At 48.4% G+C, this 15759-nt stretch overlaps 1 protein-coding gene and 1 pseudogene across 1 annotated transcript in view; one reads left to right on the forward strand and one right to left on the reverse strand.

Annotated features, from left to right (window-relative positions):
* Window positions 1-1624: 1624 nt before the first annotated feature.
* UMODL1 (uromodulin like 1) overlaps window positions 1625-15759 on the reverse strand; it is a 63286-nt gene continuing 49151 nt past the window's right edge. Inside the window, exons 18-23 of the mRNA XM_060009780.1 lie at window positions 12303-12448; window positions 11569-11805; window positions 11153-11312; window positions 9276-9360; window positions 4071-4271; window positions 1625-2456 (exon numbers count right to left, since the gene is read on the reverse strand). Coding sequence (XP_059865763.1) covers window positions 4090-4271; window positions 9276-9360; window positions 11153-11312; window positions 11569-11805; window positions 12303-12448 — 810 coding nt within the window. The 3' untranslated portion in view covers window positions 1625-2456; window positions 4071-4089. The remainder of the gene's footprint in view (window positions 2457-4070; window positions 4272-9275; window positions 9361-11152; window positions 11313-11568; window positions 11806-12302; window positions 12449-15759) is intronic.
* On the forward strand, window positions 12466-14066 carry LOC132423882 (ubiquitin carboxyl-terminal hydrolase 1 pseudogene; annotated as a pseudogene).

The following is a 15759-nucleotide window of genomic DNA, read 5'->3' on the forward strand; positions in this document are numbered from 1 at the left end:
ACATACAGGTGGCCAAGAGGCACATGAAAAGATGCTCAACATCACAAATTATTAGAGAAATGCAAATCAAAACTACAATGAGGTATCACCTGACATTGGTCAGAATGGCCATTAACAAAAAATCTAGAAACAGTAAATGCTGGAAAGAGTGTGGTGAAAAGGGAAGCCTCCTGCACTGTTGGTGGGAATGTAAATTGATACAACCACTATGGAAAACAGTATGGAGGGTCCTTAAAAAACTAAAAATAGAACTGCCATACGACCTAGCAATCCCACTACTGGGCATATACCCTGAGAAAACTATAATTCAAAAAGAGACATGTACCACAATGTTCATTGCAGCACTATTTACAATAGCCAGGACATGGAACCAACCTAAATGTCCATCGATAGATGAATGGATAAAGAAGATGTGGCACATACATACAATGGAATGTTACTCAGCCATAAAAAGAAACGAAACTGAGTTATTTGTAGTGAGGTGGATGGACCTAGAGTCTGTCATACACAGTGAAGTAAGTCAGAAAGAGAAAAACAAATACCCTATGCTAACACATATATATGGAATCTAAAAAAAAAAAAAGTTCTGTTGAACCTAGTTGCAGGGCAGGAATAAAGAGATATAGAGAATGGACTTGAGGACATTGGATTGGAGGGGGAAGCTGGGGCAAAGTGAGAGTAGCATCGACATATATACACTACCGAATTTAAAATAGATAGCTAGTGGGAAGCAGCCACCTAGCACAGGGAGATCAGCTCAGTGCTTTGCGACCACCTGGAGGGGTGGGATAGGGAGGGTGGGAGGGAGACGCAAGAGGGAGGGGATATGGGGATATACGTATATGTATAGCTGATTCACTTTGTTATACAGCAGAAACTAACACAGTATTGTGAAGCAATTATACTCCAACAAAGATCTATTAAAAAATTCTTTTTAATAAAATAAAAGCTTGAGAAATGAAAAAAAAATACTAAAACCCTGTTAGATGCAATTCTGTCTAAGTTCATCATGGAAAAACACTATCCTCTCAGGTGTTAGGTATCAAATACAATTCCATTTGCTTTAAATAAAGTGAAAAGCATTACCAGTTAGCATGGTGTAATGAAGAAATTTCTAGACTAAAATACTTAGATTCTAGACCTATTTCCTCATGAACTCATTTTGTAAACTTATGTAAATAGCTCACCCATCCCTTCTCCGGTTTCCCATTATGCAGTGGGTAAATAGTGCCTCACCCTTGGTAAAATTCTTTATTTTAATATCTGTGAAAGTGCTTGGAACAATATAAAATAAGGATCTATATAATGTTATTTCTACTTGCTATAAAAATTTTCATATTAATAGAGTGCATTTTGAGTCACTGCTGTGTAAATAAAAACAATATCCTTGTAATGCAGGACAAAAGTTAAAGAGTACAGGGCTTCCCTGGTGGCGCAGTGGTTGAGGGTCCGCCTGCCGATGCAGGGGACGCGGGTTCGTGCCCCGGTCCGGGAAGATCCCACGTGCCGCAGAGCGGTTGGGCCCGTGAGCCATGACCACTGAGCCTGCGCGTCCGGAGCCTGTGCTCCGCAACGGGAGAGGCCACAGCAGTGAGAGGCCCGCGATATATATATGTCTACTAAAAATCACATTGGCAATATTTTTATGACTCACATATTTTTATTTTTTATCTAATTGTATTTTTTTATACAGCAGGTTCTTATTAGTTATCTATTTTATACATATTAGTGTATACATGTTCAATCCCAATCTCCCAATTCATCCCACCACCACCAGCCCACCCCTGCTTTCCCCCCTTGGTGTCCATATGTTTATTCTCTACATCTGTGTCTCTGTTTCTGCCTTGCAAACCGGTTCATCTGTACCATTTTTCTAGATTCCACATATATGCGTTAATTTGCAATATTTGTTTTTCTCTTTCTGACTTACTCTGTATGGCAGTCTCTAGGTCCATCCACGTCTCTACAAATGACCCAATTTCAATGACTCACCTATTTTAAAAAGAACTTCAACTGCACTGTCCAACAGTTTTGAAAATGTGAAATGTTATGTATTTGACAGAGGGTCAAATGGATGGATGGAGGGGTGGGTGGTAGGTGATAGATGTCGATGGTGAGCAAAGCCAGGAAGGGCCGCATGGACTGCTTAGGGTGGTAAGGGGCCTGGGAGCTCTGTGTGGTGGAGGCGATGGCGTGACGGCAGAGCTGCGTTCGAGCTTGGTTCGAAGACCCCTGTGTCTGAGGCTCGGGGCATTCAGCTCCTGGCCTGCTTCTCCACCAGCTCCGCTCGCCCACCTGGTGCTGCCTTGTCTGGGACCCGGGCAGAGGACGGGCCTCCTGGGGGCAGGCAGAGGCTGTGTTTCCACCACTTCTGGAGCTCATCCAGGCTCTGGATGAGGGACAGGGCAGGCTGCCATCGACGCCTGAGTGGAGACTGGAGCTTGATTCACGGCTACCTGTGTGGGGAAGGAGACTGCCTGCGTCAGTCTGCAGCAGGAGAGGTGGGGTTGATGCTGGAAAGCCCAGAGTGGGTCGCGGAGGTAACCGCCAACCCCCAGGACATGACATCTGTGCTTGCCGAATGGTGAGAGACTGAGCCCAAATAAAAGGGCAGCGAATCCCAGGAGGCACAGGAACCCCGGTCTCCGGTGAGTGCAGCTCCCGCAGCTCAGCAGTCAGGTGAGACAGGTACACACACCTGAGCCAGACGGCCACACCCTCGGGGCTCTGTGCCTTTGTGCTATCTGTGGACCACCCACCCGGATACGGGGCTCATCACCGAGCGGGGTTGTACCAACTGCCAACCTTGGGGATGTTTATTTGTTTGAGATTTTCAAAAAGCAGATTTTTTCAGGAACTTGAGAACCAGATATAGATACTTTTTACTTTGGAAGACAGAAGTCTCAGGAGAATAAGAAAAGAAAAGGGACCAATTTTCTCTGTAGTGTTTTAATTTCAAGGAGGGGGCCATCCAGCACGGCTGAGGCACCAACACACAAGATTTCCTTAGAAATTCTCCAGGACAAGTGTTGGCCTCCTTGTTGGAATTCATTTTCTAAATATTAAGTAAAAGTTGCTGAAATTCTCTTGCGATTCTATGCGGGGAGGTGAGTGGCCCTGGCCCAACCCTCCCCATCCAGGCTGTAAGGGCTCCGAGGCCCTGGAATCACGTGAGCTCTTGGGTCCTCGGAGCAAAGGGGGCTGAGACAGGGTGAAGACATCACGTTTCCAGTGTCTGCAGGACCAGCCCCTGAAGGAGGTGACATTTTCTCTGACGACGCTGAAGTCACCCGGAAAGGGACGTTGCCTTGTGGGGAAGTGCGCTGTAACCCGCCTCTGCTGTGTGATGGGGGTGATTCACTTGAGATCTCTGAGCCCCCTTTCCTCATTTAAGGGATGAAGCCAGGAACTGCCACACTTTGAGGAGTTGTATCAAAGGTCCGTTATCTCGAGAGAATGAAGAGCTGAACGCGGGGAAGGTGGCCCAGCGGGACGCTGCTGACCCAGGCAGGAAACAGGGACCTGGGCCAGCCACTGTGGGGCGTGTCCACGTGACAGGACCCCCGACGGGGGCAGGATGGAATAGGGTGGGGAAGTGGGAGGGTCTTCGTGACCAAACCTGGCGGGCCCCCAACCAGACTGGAAGGCACCCCGCCAAGGCAGCTGTTATCTTTATTATTGGAGGAAAGTTGAACTGAAGTTACTGCCGTTCGCCCCCTATCTGGAGCCTCAGCAGAGCACATCTAGCCCTCTAATCACGCGGCAGTCTCTCCCAGCAACCGGCCCCCATTCTAAGGCACAGGCCAAAGGCCACCTCACTAATATAACAAAAACACCTTTACCGCCCTCAGCACTTAGGAAATTCCAAGGGTTTCAGGAGCTCTGTGCCAGGAGCAGTGGGTGAAGACCAAGTACATATTTCTGATTATAAATCACGGTATCCCAGGCAGGAGCCGCCGAAACCCACAAATCTACCCTTTGCCAAACCCCGCGGGACGCACTGTGCAGGCACCTCGGCGGCAAAGGCAGGACTGGTGCCTCAGACGAGACGGGCCTCCCTCCTCACCCACCTGCGGGCAGCCGGGCTCCTTATTCGTGGAACACCTGGTAGCTGAAGTTGTCGGACTGGGTTTTGAGGTTGTATTTTCCGGTCGTTCTCTGGTAGCGCATGATGAGAAGGGCAGCTGGCCCCGCCACCAAGGCGAAGGCAGCCACCAGCGTGAGGACCAGGTAACTGGCTCGCAGGCCCGGCTTTGCAGCTGGAGGTTCTCCTGCAGGGATGAAACAGGCGCAGGTGGGTGGTCTGCCCAAAGCAGCTCGGCCTGGTCGCAGCGGGGTCCCGGCATTGCCCCTGGATGGAGGGCTCGGGACGGGACGCACCCGCGATGGAGCAAGCTCTCACGCATCAGACGTTCAGCGTGCCCGTGCCCCCGCCCCAAGCCCGGGAGAGCACAGCAGCCAGGACAGGTCTGCCTGCCCACGTTCTGGATAATCACTGGCCAAGAGGAAGGAGGCCATGCGGGAGCCCCAGGATCTCCAGGTCGGGGCAGAGCGCTCAGCGTGCCCTGCACAGAGACACACGGTGCCCACACACTGCACAGCACCGGGAAGCTGGCCTTCCCCGCACTCAGGGACAGGAAAGCACGGGAGAGCCTGGACCCCAAACTGCTGAACACAGGGACTCAATAAACACTCATACACGCGGCCACATAGCAGCATACCCAGCACAGCCGAAAGGGGGAAGCAGCCCCCAAATCCATCAAAGGACGAATGAATAAACAACACGTGGTCCATCCACCCGGTGGAATAATATTCGGCCATAAAAGGCACGAGATTCGGCCACAGGTTATGACATGGATGAGTCTTGAAAACATCCATTGTGCCGAGTGACAGGCATCGGTCTCCAAGGACCACACGGTGTCGTGTGACCCTGTTTCTAGGGAGACCAGAGACAGGAAGCCAAGCCAGGTAGTTTCAGGGGCAGGGGAAGGGCTGGGGAGTCACTCCCTCCTGTGGGCACGGAGCTGCTTCGGGTGATGCAAATGTTTTGAAACTAGAGAAGGTGGTGAAGGTGCTGAATTCTGCCCAATTATTTATTTTAAAACAGTTAACTTTATATTAGGTGAATTTTATCTCAATTTCACCACAGGAGCTTATCAGAAAGGTCTGGGTAGGAAAGCATTCCTGGACAATAAGGGACACTGGAGATCCCGTTTTCCATTTCTGGGGCTGTTTCTGGAAGTGGCCGCTGCTCCAGGTCTCCCAGTCATGGATCAGACGAGTGCAGACACCAAAGTGATTCAGCAATGGCCTAGAAGAGGCTCCCACCCGACTGCCTGGATGGTGGGCCAGCTGGAACCGGGCAACCCCCTCCTCCAGAGGGAGGACCACACTGGGATAGGGATACTGGGGACAGTTGCTGGAGCAGCTGCAACCTCCCAAGGAACCTGAGGCCTCCAGACTCTGGGGCACCAGCTTCCTGACAACCCCTTCATGGCTGGATCTTAAATCCATCCTCCAGTGGGTGCTACAGTGAACCCTTCCCCCTCCTCCTGTGCCTCAAGTAGGGGACCAACTTGTGAGCACAAGGGGGGCTGTCTGCCCTGAGGATGCTGGAGCAGAAAGGCAGAAGAGGCCCCCTTGTTGGCCCCGTGGAGCCCAGCCCCAGCCCCAGACTGGCAGCTACGGAGATGAGCGAACGTGTTCGGTCGCTGCCTCTCCGGCTGGGTTTCTGTTCCCTGCAGCCGAGCACTCTTCACTGGCCACTGACTCAGAGCTGCTCCGAGTGGGGTCCACAGGCCGGTGCCGTCCACTGGTTACCATGGTCCAGGAATGGTTACTGGTCCAGCAGAGATGCTTACAACTAGAGAGGGAGCCTGTGTCGCAATGCAACCCGCCTCATCCTTGGGGGTATTTCCTTAAACATAGTAACCACCTATGTTACTATCAGTCTATCAGTCCACGATAGACGAGATGCTTAAATGAAAGACACTGGTCGTCCCCCAGGATAGCAGGAGCAGGGCTGCTGTGACATCACGGCGGTGACGCACATGATCAGTCTTTTCACAAAGACACTAGCCTACTGCTGCTCTTGTGAAGGGGACACATCTTGGTGAGGGAAAGTGATGGAGGACCTCCTGGCACGCAAATAACCCAGGAGCAGGGTACATATAACCCCGGCCCCTTGCAGAGGGTCCAGGTCCTTCCAGAGGTCTGAGGTCCAGCTCAGCTGTTCTCTGGGGGCACCCAGGCCCCTCACTTCTGAGCTGCCTCGATAATTGTTCCAGACCCTTCCCACTGGGACATTTCAGGATCCCACGGACATTAATCTCAAACATTCTCTACCTCTTCACACAAAAAAACTCCAGTGAGTGAGAAATAATGTTCTCTATAAAGCAGATGGCCACGGATGTTTTCCAAAAATGAAGTGCAAGAATTACAGTGCCGATATGTGATTCGTTGGTAGCACAGATTCAGGAGCGATTACCAGTTGGATGCGGCCTTAAAATTGCCAACACACCGTGTTATGTGTTGAAGTGTATCCCTCCAAAACACGTATGTTGAGTCCTAACCCCCAGTGCCTGAGAATGTGACCTTATTTGGAAATAGGGTCATTGCAGACATCTTTAGTTAAGTTATACTCAAGCAGAAGAGGCCCCTAATTCAACGACCGGTGTCCTTGTAAGAAGACAGAGACCTTCAGGAAAAGCCATGGGATACAGAGGCAGAGGCTGGAGGGATGCAACCACAAGCCAAGGCTGCCAGACCAGAACCTCCAGAAGCTGGGAGAGAGGCCTGGAACGGACTCTCCCTCAGGGACTTCGGAAGGAACCAGCCCCGCCCACGCCATGACCTTGGACTTGGGTCTCCAGACTCTGAGAGAGTAGTTTCTGTTCTTTTAAGCCACCCGGTTTGTGATTCTTAGTTTCCTGTGTCACTAGCCCCAGAAAACTAACACCCGTGGTGTGAACGCTGGGGTGGACTGATGCCTGGAAAGGAAGCCAGGGCAGCCCCTGGAGACCAAGGGTGGGTGGGTTAGGAAAAGGCTGGAACTGCTGGGAGAGGCCCAGCTTGTCCAGGTGATAGCTGTGTGAGCTTGGCCATGTTCCCTGAGATCTCCCAGAGTTCTCATTCTTCCCCAGAGTAGAAGTGATGTGATAGCAGGGGAGAGGTCATGGGTGCCCAGTGGGAGGGGCAGAGATAAAATCCCGGAGGTACTTGTCTGCCAGCCTCTTTTCACTCTGTCTCCAGCAGTGTTTCTGTTACTACACACTATTAAAATGTAATCACCTGCCTACCAGCTGAGAGATTCCAAGTTTCTAAATGATGTTTCTGTATATTTGTATGACACAGTTATGAAGCAGAAAAGCTAATAATACAATGAGAAAGAATGATGAACAGAATGAATAATTATAATCCTTGTCATTGAGCTTGACTGTCTACACCCTTACTGTGTTTGGGGTTCTCTGCAATGGCTGTGTTAGTGAAGTGCACTACCGGTTAGGAAGGATAATAAATAACACTTACCAGTGATTGCTACGGACAAGGCACTGTATGAACTAGGAATTACCGTCATCATTATTGTTGTCCCCATTTTACAGATGAGGCAAATGAGGCAAAGGCAGCATGCCCAAAGTCAGACCCAAGTTTTGTCTCCAGGCAACCTAGCTCCTGCATCACAAATTTTAGCCTCACAGAGGATTTTTATTTACTGTAATCTTATTGGCCAGGTATGTAGGACTGTTGTAATAACTCCTATGATGTAGAGAAAAAGCACAGAGCCTGGCATACAGTAGTTAGAGGAGATAATGAATAAGTGGGTAGGTGAGTGGATGGATGGAGGAATGATGGCTGGCTGGACGGGACTCAGAAGACTCAGGAATATTCCTAAGAGCACACAGCTCAGAAGTATGAGAGCCTATATTTAAACACAGCCCTCCTGACTCCAAACCCAGTGTTTTTTCCACTCTGGTTTTGACATTATCTGTAATATCTACGAATAAATAGAAGTTCTGTTTCTATAAATAAGAATGCAATTCACATACGTTCTCTTTCATATTAGATCCATCAGTTCTCAGCCATTTAAGACAATGAAGAGGATAGGAAAAGCACATTGTCCCAGGACCCAGGCCAGCGATCATCCGAGGACCGGTGCAAACACCAGGGCCTGGAATCCAGCTCCAGAGACATTGAGTTGATTGGCCTGGGGCATGGCCTGGGACCTGGGACTTTTGTTTTCATTTCCAAAATCCTCTGCATGAGAACCAGCAGTTGAATATCACTGGCTAAGAAGACCTCCCTTGGGGCTTCCCTGGTGGCGCAGTGGTTGAGAGTCCGCCTGCTGATGCAGGGGCTGCGGGTTCGTGCCCCGGTCCGGGAAGATCCCACATGCCGCGGAGCGGCTGGGCCCGTGAGCCGTGACTGCTGAGCCTGCGCGTCCAGAGCCTGTGCTCCGCAATGGGAGAAGCCACAACAGTGAGAGGCCCGCTTCCCAAGCCCTGGTTAGCACACCCATCCCGGTTTACACCCTGCATCCAAAACCCGGAAGTTCCTGTATGGGAAAATAGAGAGGCAAGGAGGGCCATCCAAGTTAGGAAGAAAAACAATAAAAAAGGAAAGTCAACTGGGATTAGGTTTAGCCGAAAGGAAGAGAAAAACCCAAAAAAGCAGCGACAAGGAAAATGGAAGCTTATTTCTTTCTGGCATAAACATCGGAGGTCAGAGCCCAGGCCTGGCCCTGCAGCTTCGCTCCACGGTGTCCTGGGGCTCCCGGCTCCCGCCTCCACGGTGCTCATGCCCCGAGATGGCGGCTGCCTGCAGCCGCCTCCCCTGAATGTCAGGCAGCCGGGTGGGTACCGGTTGTTTATAAGGCAGGCACACAGTGCTTTGTGACCACCTAGAGGGGTGGGAGGGAGGGAGGGAGACGCAAGAGGGAGGAGATACGGGGATATATGTATATGTATAGCTGATTCACTTTGTTATACAGCAGAAACTAACACACCATTGTAAAGCAGTTATACTCCAATCAAGATGTTAAAAAAAAAGTTGTCACTTGACACTCTCTTTTGCATCTCATTAGCCAGAGCTCACCCATATGGCCACTCTTGCTATAAGGTCAGTTGGGAATTATAGTGTTTATTCCTGGCAGCCACCTGTCCCCTAAAAACTGGGGGTTCTATTACCATGGAAGGAGAAGAGAACAGATATTTGGGGACAGCTAGCAGTTTCTGAATCAATACCCAAGTTTAGTTGTCTAAACCAAGTCACCAGCTCACCTTCGGACCGAATCAGGGGTCCCCAGGACATCTGGTGCGTTGCAGAGGGCTCGCCGTTTCTCAGCGACCTAAAGTCGTCACAGTTCTGTAATTTTAAAAGGAGAAGAAGTACAAATTAGCTGAACAATGTTTATGAGAAATGTATCCACTATCAGGGTTGATACTCTGATTCGCACATGTTCTTTCCTGCCGGAAACGCCAAGTCACGTTTGTGCATCCTGGATGAGCTTGGTCAGGGGAGAAGGAGGAAGGGGGAGGCTGGACCACCTGGGCCTCGGGGCTGTGCAGGCAGGGTGCCCAACTGGATGGGGGAGGGCTGGGCAGCAGGAGGGTTGGAGGAAGCAAGATGTAGCCCCCTGTGCTGTCTCCAGTTTCCAGCTCTGGCCCCTTGGCCCCTGGGGGCATCGTCTCAGAGTCACCCTTTGTTCTCCACAGCCTGCGGCAGACACCTGCTCCTTTTAACACCTGGGCCTGATGAAAAGTTTCAATGACATGATAGAATCTTTCTACCATACACCTGCTATGGGGTGCATCGTGTCCCCCAAAAGATGTTGCAGTCCTAACCTCAGCACCTGTGGACGTGACCTTATTTGGAAATAGGGCCTTTGCAGATGATCGCGTTAAGATGAGGTCAGTAGGGTGACCCTAATCCAATAGGACTGTGTTCTTGCAAAAAGAGGACATTTGAACACAGACACAGATATGCACAGAGGGAAGACATGTGAAGACACAGGGAGAAGGTGCCATCGATCAGTCAGGGAGCTGGACCTGGAACAGATTCTCCCACAGCCTCACAAGGAACAGCCCAGCAGACGACACCTTGATCTCGGACTTCCAGCCTCCAGACTGTGCGAGGATAGATTTATGTTATTTAAGCTGCCCAGCCTGCGGTACTTCGTTACAGCAGCCGCAGGAAACCAATACAACACCCATCCTAGAGGAGCTTGGAAAGAAATACGTGAAGCTCATAGTGTAGAGAATTTGAGAACCGGCCGCTCCCTGTCAAAGCTGTCGTGGTCATTAACACCGTAGGGTTTCTAAGGGGCTGATGCAGGCTCGGAGCCCCTCAGCGGGCAGGCACCAGGAGTCTGTGTTCCTTTCCAGTAGACCTGCTGTTTGAGAAAAAGTGACAGCAAAATCAGGGCTCACTGGATTTCTTCTGCTGTGCATCCTGACTGATGGCTGGCCCTGATCACCCAGGAAAACTGCCCAACTTTTGTAAGGAGCACAGGAACAAACGTGTCCCCAAAGGAGAGAGAAATATGCGGTTGCAGAAGCAAAGGCCAACAGAGCCCTCCATGCCTTCCCCAGCCACAGGTGACACATGACAGTCACTTCACATACTTGTCTGTGGACGAAGAATAACTCTCCAACCCAGAAGTGCAAAGCACATTTCAAATTCAAAGTTCTGAGGAAATGAGAATGTAAAGTTATTCATAATCCCAGCATAAATGCTGAACGGGGAAGAACAAAAACCTGATGAAATAACCTAGTGGCTAGGATTCAGCAATGTGCCACCGACTTGCTAAAAATAATTTCAAATTAAAATAACATTTTTACACCTAAGTATGCATTCGATCACCTCGAAGGAGAAGCATGACAGCACCATGACAAGGAAGGTCTGATGTGATGGCCAGTGGAATGGTATGGTCTAAGGAAGGACTCAAGTTAGCCCCCCAGCGACACTGGTCCTCACCCAGGACTGCCCACCATTGAAACCTCATTTCATGTCTTTTAAGGGCCAAGTCTGCAGGGCCCAGCACCTCCTCCCTGAAGTCTGGCCCCAGAAATGCCCAGGCCCTGGGCTTCTGATCACAGAGCAACCCTCCTCATAACAAAGAGGGTGAGTCAGAGGTTTAGAACAGCAAAACACCTACTATTTTGCACGTGGTTCCAGGGGATTCCATGCAGATGCGGAGTTTGCAGTGCAGATAGACTATGGAGTTGTTGATGAAGGAAAAGATTTTCAGCTTAAACTGGGCCTTGTTGGAGTTCCCGTTCTCAATCACATTCGTGTGTGTGTTGGGGATAGGGCAGCTGGGAAGAGACAAAGCGACTCATTAGTTCTAAACTGGCCCTCCTGTCCTTGTTCCCAGGTGAGTTTCCTTACCGTGCACCTGAGTGCACACGGAGCATCCCCACTAGGATACAAGAAGGCAAGGATGGCTAGATCTCTGGTTCCCAAGAGGAGGCTCTCCTGAGGGCGTCACCTAAAACCCGGGTCTGCATCCATGCATGTCTGGAAATTCAGAGGGTCCAAAGAAGGCTACACAGAGGGGGTGGGTGCCCCTACCTGTTGTTAATGAAGCCAAACATGACCGGGTCCCTGGCATTGCTGGATGGCGTTGCCCAGCACTCGGTCAGGACCACCTTGAGGTTGCTTTTCTGTTTATAGAGCCCTACTTCAATCTTGACGTCATCACTGGCAGACACGGTATAATTTTGAGGAATAGGAGAGTCTCCAATAAATAACTGCATTTCGGTGACAAAACTTCCAGCGCCATGGAGGTCCTCGATGATGGTGTAAACCCTGCAAGAGGGAGCGTTTGCGGGCGGGGGGGTCTGCTTCTGTGACCCTCCTGTTCCCATTTCTCCCCAAAATACTCCAAAGAAAGATGGAATTAAAAGAAGACCACCCAAATGAGAATAAGAAAAGAAAGGCTATTGTTTTTTGAGCTGGCTAGAGCTGGGGTCAGCCCCGGTCACTAGAGTTTGGTGGAGACTCAAAAGCAGGCAGAGGAGGGGTGAGCTTCACAGGGGAAAGGGAGAGAGAGGCGTGCCCTGATGGGGGCATCCTATGTGACTGGCTAGGGGAACAGATGTGGCTTTCCCTGGTTGGTTCTAGACTGGAGATGGGGACAAATCTAGGGAAGCTGCCAGTTATTAATCAAGTCTTGGCCACTGCCTTTGGTATGTTCAGTCTCTCAGAAGGGTCCTCAAGTGATTAAAACCCTAAAGAAACCCCCAAGTGATGGTGCTGGGAGGAACGTGAGCTGCAGGGAATTGGGGAGACGCCTCTGCACTCACCCCCACTCCGGGGTGTAGCCCGATGACGTCAGGAGGTCATTCTGGAAGGCGCAGTGGATAGGGCTCAGGATCTTCAGGTGATGGATGATGCCCTCTGGGGACAGGTCGTTCCTCAGCGTGGTCCTCACCACCGTATTCGTCATGTTCTGAACGCAGACGGGACATGAGTGAGCTCCCGGGCCCCAGCAGGCCCCCAACATGTCTACGGACCACAGTTCTGGGTGCAGGGGTTGTTTAAAGCTTATCCCCCCAAATATGAAAACCTTGACAACTTTTTCCCAGTATAAATTGCAAAAGAGAACATAACGTCGTGACATCTGGTTTAGCCTACTTCCTGTACCCGCTTTCTTCATTAAAAGAGAACCAGAGACAAACTAGATCAGACGATACCCCAAACAATAGATTAGATTCTTCCCCAAATAATCCCCAGGTGCACTTCTGAAAATTAGAGAGCAAGCCCTCACCAAAGAAATCGAGTTAAAATAAACCGGTTAAAGTCTGCGACTCATCAAACTGCATCCTTTCTAATTCTAGGGACACTAACACAGAACCAAGGGTCCGGAGGGCAACCTAAAGAAAGTGAACGTGGTCTGGAAGAGGACTCAGGGGTGTGAAATGATAACACAGCTCTTGCCTGTGGACACAAGTCTCCAGGGAGAATTGTGATGCCCGTTAGCGTTAATGAGGTTAAGGCCATTTTAAAAAAAGTGCAGAGCTAATCAGTTTCATGCTAGAGAAATGCTGCCAGGGTCAGCTGGTACTAAGGACTGGATACTCAGAATGTGAACGTTTATCAGGAAAAAGAGAAGATTTTCAGGCCGTTGTATACCAGTACAAGCAGATGGGCTTGCCAACATCAAAGAGAGCTCCAAAATTTCTCCAGAGCCAAAAATAGTGATGAAGACCCTAGGATGGGCAATTTCATCATTTGATTCAGTGGAGAGCATTGTAGGAAGAGATTAAAATGTCTGTGAAAATTGCCACCATTATACTGAAGCTAAACATTTTGTTTGACAAAATGCCTGAAGTTGTAACCACCCATTTGAAGTGCTTTACTTGCTAGTGGCTTGGAGTTTGATTGTCCTGGTGGTGGCTTCTGCAAGATCAACACCCCTTACTGACATCTCCAAAAGTGTCACTAGAAGAATAGAGCACAGGGCCAGTCAAGGACAGCCTAGATGACCTGCGGTTGTAATGCTTACTATGCATAACGACTGGTAGTGGGCGTTGCCCTGCTTCTGTTAAAGTCGCTGGCCTTAACAGTTTAGAACTAGACAAGGGGAATTTTGTGTGAAATAGGTAAATCAGAGCCATGGAATGAAGAGGAAACAAGAGGCATGGTTGAAAATTACGCCAGTAAAGAAGTGTGGATTAGAGTTTGTAGAAATACACAGCCAAGTAAAGTAGAAGTTATTGGACTTCTTGGAGGATGAAAGAGCAAAGCAGAGTACGAGCTATATGACAAAGGGTCTAATCCCGATAAGGTTGCCAGTAGAGCGTTTGCTGAAAATAGACATTTTGACACTAACAATGCTAATGGAACCTGTGCATCTGACAGACGAGAAATCTAATGGCCAAATAGGCCTTGACATGAGTGGGTCTGAGAACAAAACATCCTCTGTAGGGCAAAGCTTGGAGGAGCAGGAAGGGAATTGTCTACTCTCCAATGATCTGAAAGTCCCTGAATAGAAGGACCTTTTGATTCTCTTTCCTTCTACAGCTACTGCATCTACTCCTTACTTGCTGTTTTTTAAGAAATTATAGAACAAGTGCATTTTCCTTGTGTGCATATTAAACAGACCTGGACAAACTGATAAAGTTGTTTACATCAAAGAGTCTATGCCTCTTGAACATCATACTCAATGGTGAAAAGCTAAAAGCATTTCCTCTAAGGTCAGGAATAAGACAAGGATGCTCACTGTCACCACTTTTAGTCAACATAGTATTGGAAGTCCCAGCCACAGCAATCAGAAAAGAAAAAGAAATAAAAGGAATCCAAATTGGAAAGGAAGAAGTAAAACTGTCACTATTCGAGAGGTAGACTCTGGTAGACACAGAGATGTCCCATTCAGATCCCTCTTCAAGGAAAGACTTGCTGCCCAGCTGTGAGCTGTGCAGTCAGCAGATGGTCTCCAACTGTCAGCTTCTTCAGGGTCAGCCTCACCTGAGATCATGCCCTTCCCAGGGCAGGCTGCTTCAGGGCTAAAAGGATGAGGACATATAAAGGAATGGCTGTTTTGTCCTGCGAGCTTCCTGCTGGGTTGACCCAATGCTTGTGTCCCCATAAAACCTGTCTGTTGAAACCTAATCCCCAGTGTGATAGTATTCGGAGGTAGGGCCTTTGGGGGAGATTAGTGCCCTTACAAAAGAGACCCCAGAGAACTCCCTTGTCCCTTCTGCCATGTGAGGTTATAGCAAGAAGACAGCTGTGTGACCCAGGGCTCTCATTAAAACAAACAAAAAAACTGTCACTGTTTGAAGATGACATGATACCATACATAGAAAATCCTAAAGACACCACCAAAAAACCTCATCTATGAATTTGGTAAAGTTGCAGAAACAAAATTAATATATAGAAATCTGTTGCATTTCTGTACACTAACAACAAACTATCAGAAAGAGAAAAGAACCTCATTTACAATCACATCAAAAAAATAAAATACCTAGGAATAAATCTAACTAAGGAGGTAAAAAGACTTGTACTCAGAAAACTGTAAGACACTGATGAAAGAAACTGAAGACAACACAAATAGATGGACAGATATATGTATTAATGGATTGGAAGAATTAATATTGTTAAAATGACCATGCTACCCAGGGCAATCTACAGATTCAGTGCAATCCTTATCAAAATATAAATGGCATTTTCCACAGAACTAGAACAAAAAAATTCTAAAATTGGTATGGAAAAACAAAAGACCCCAAATAGAAAAAACAATCTTTAGAAAGAAGAACAAAGCTGGAAGTATCACACTTCCTGGCTTTAGACTATACTACAAAGCTACAGTAATCAAAATAGCATGGTACTGGCACAAAACAGACACACAGGTCAATGGAACAGAACAGAGAGCCCAGGAATCAACCTACACTTATATGGACAATTAATCTACAAGAAAGGAGGCAAAAATATACAATAGGGAAAAGTCAGCTTCTCCAATTAATGGTGTTGGGAAAACTGGACAGCTACATGCAAAAGAATCAAACTGGACTTCTCACTCACACCATGCACAAAAATAAATTCAAAATGGATTAAAGACTTAAATGTAAGACCTGAAACCATAAAACTTCTAGAAGAAAACATAGGCAGTATGCTGTTTGACATCAGTCTTAGTAATACTTTTTTTGATATGTCTCCTCAGGCAAGGGAAACAAAAGCAAAAATAAACAAATGGTACTACATAAACTAAAACTTGCACAATGAAGGAAACTATCAACAAAACAAAAAAGGCCACCTACT

The sequence above is a fragment of the Delphinus delphis genome, chromosome 4 (assembly GCF_949987515.2).
Source record: "Delphinus delphis chromosome 4, mDelDel1.2, whole genome shotgun sequence".
In the NCBI taxonomy this organism is placed as follows: domain Eukaryota; kingdom Metazoa; phylum Chordata; class Mammalia; order Artiodactyla; family Delphinidae; genus Delphinus; species Delphinus delphis.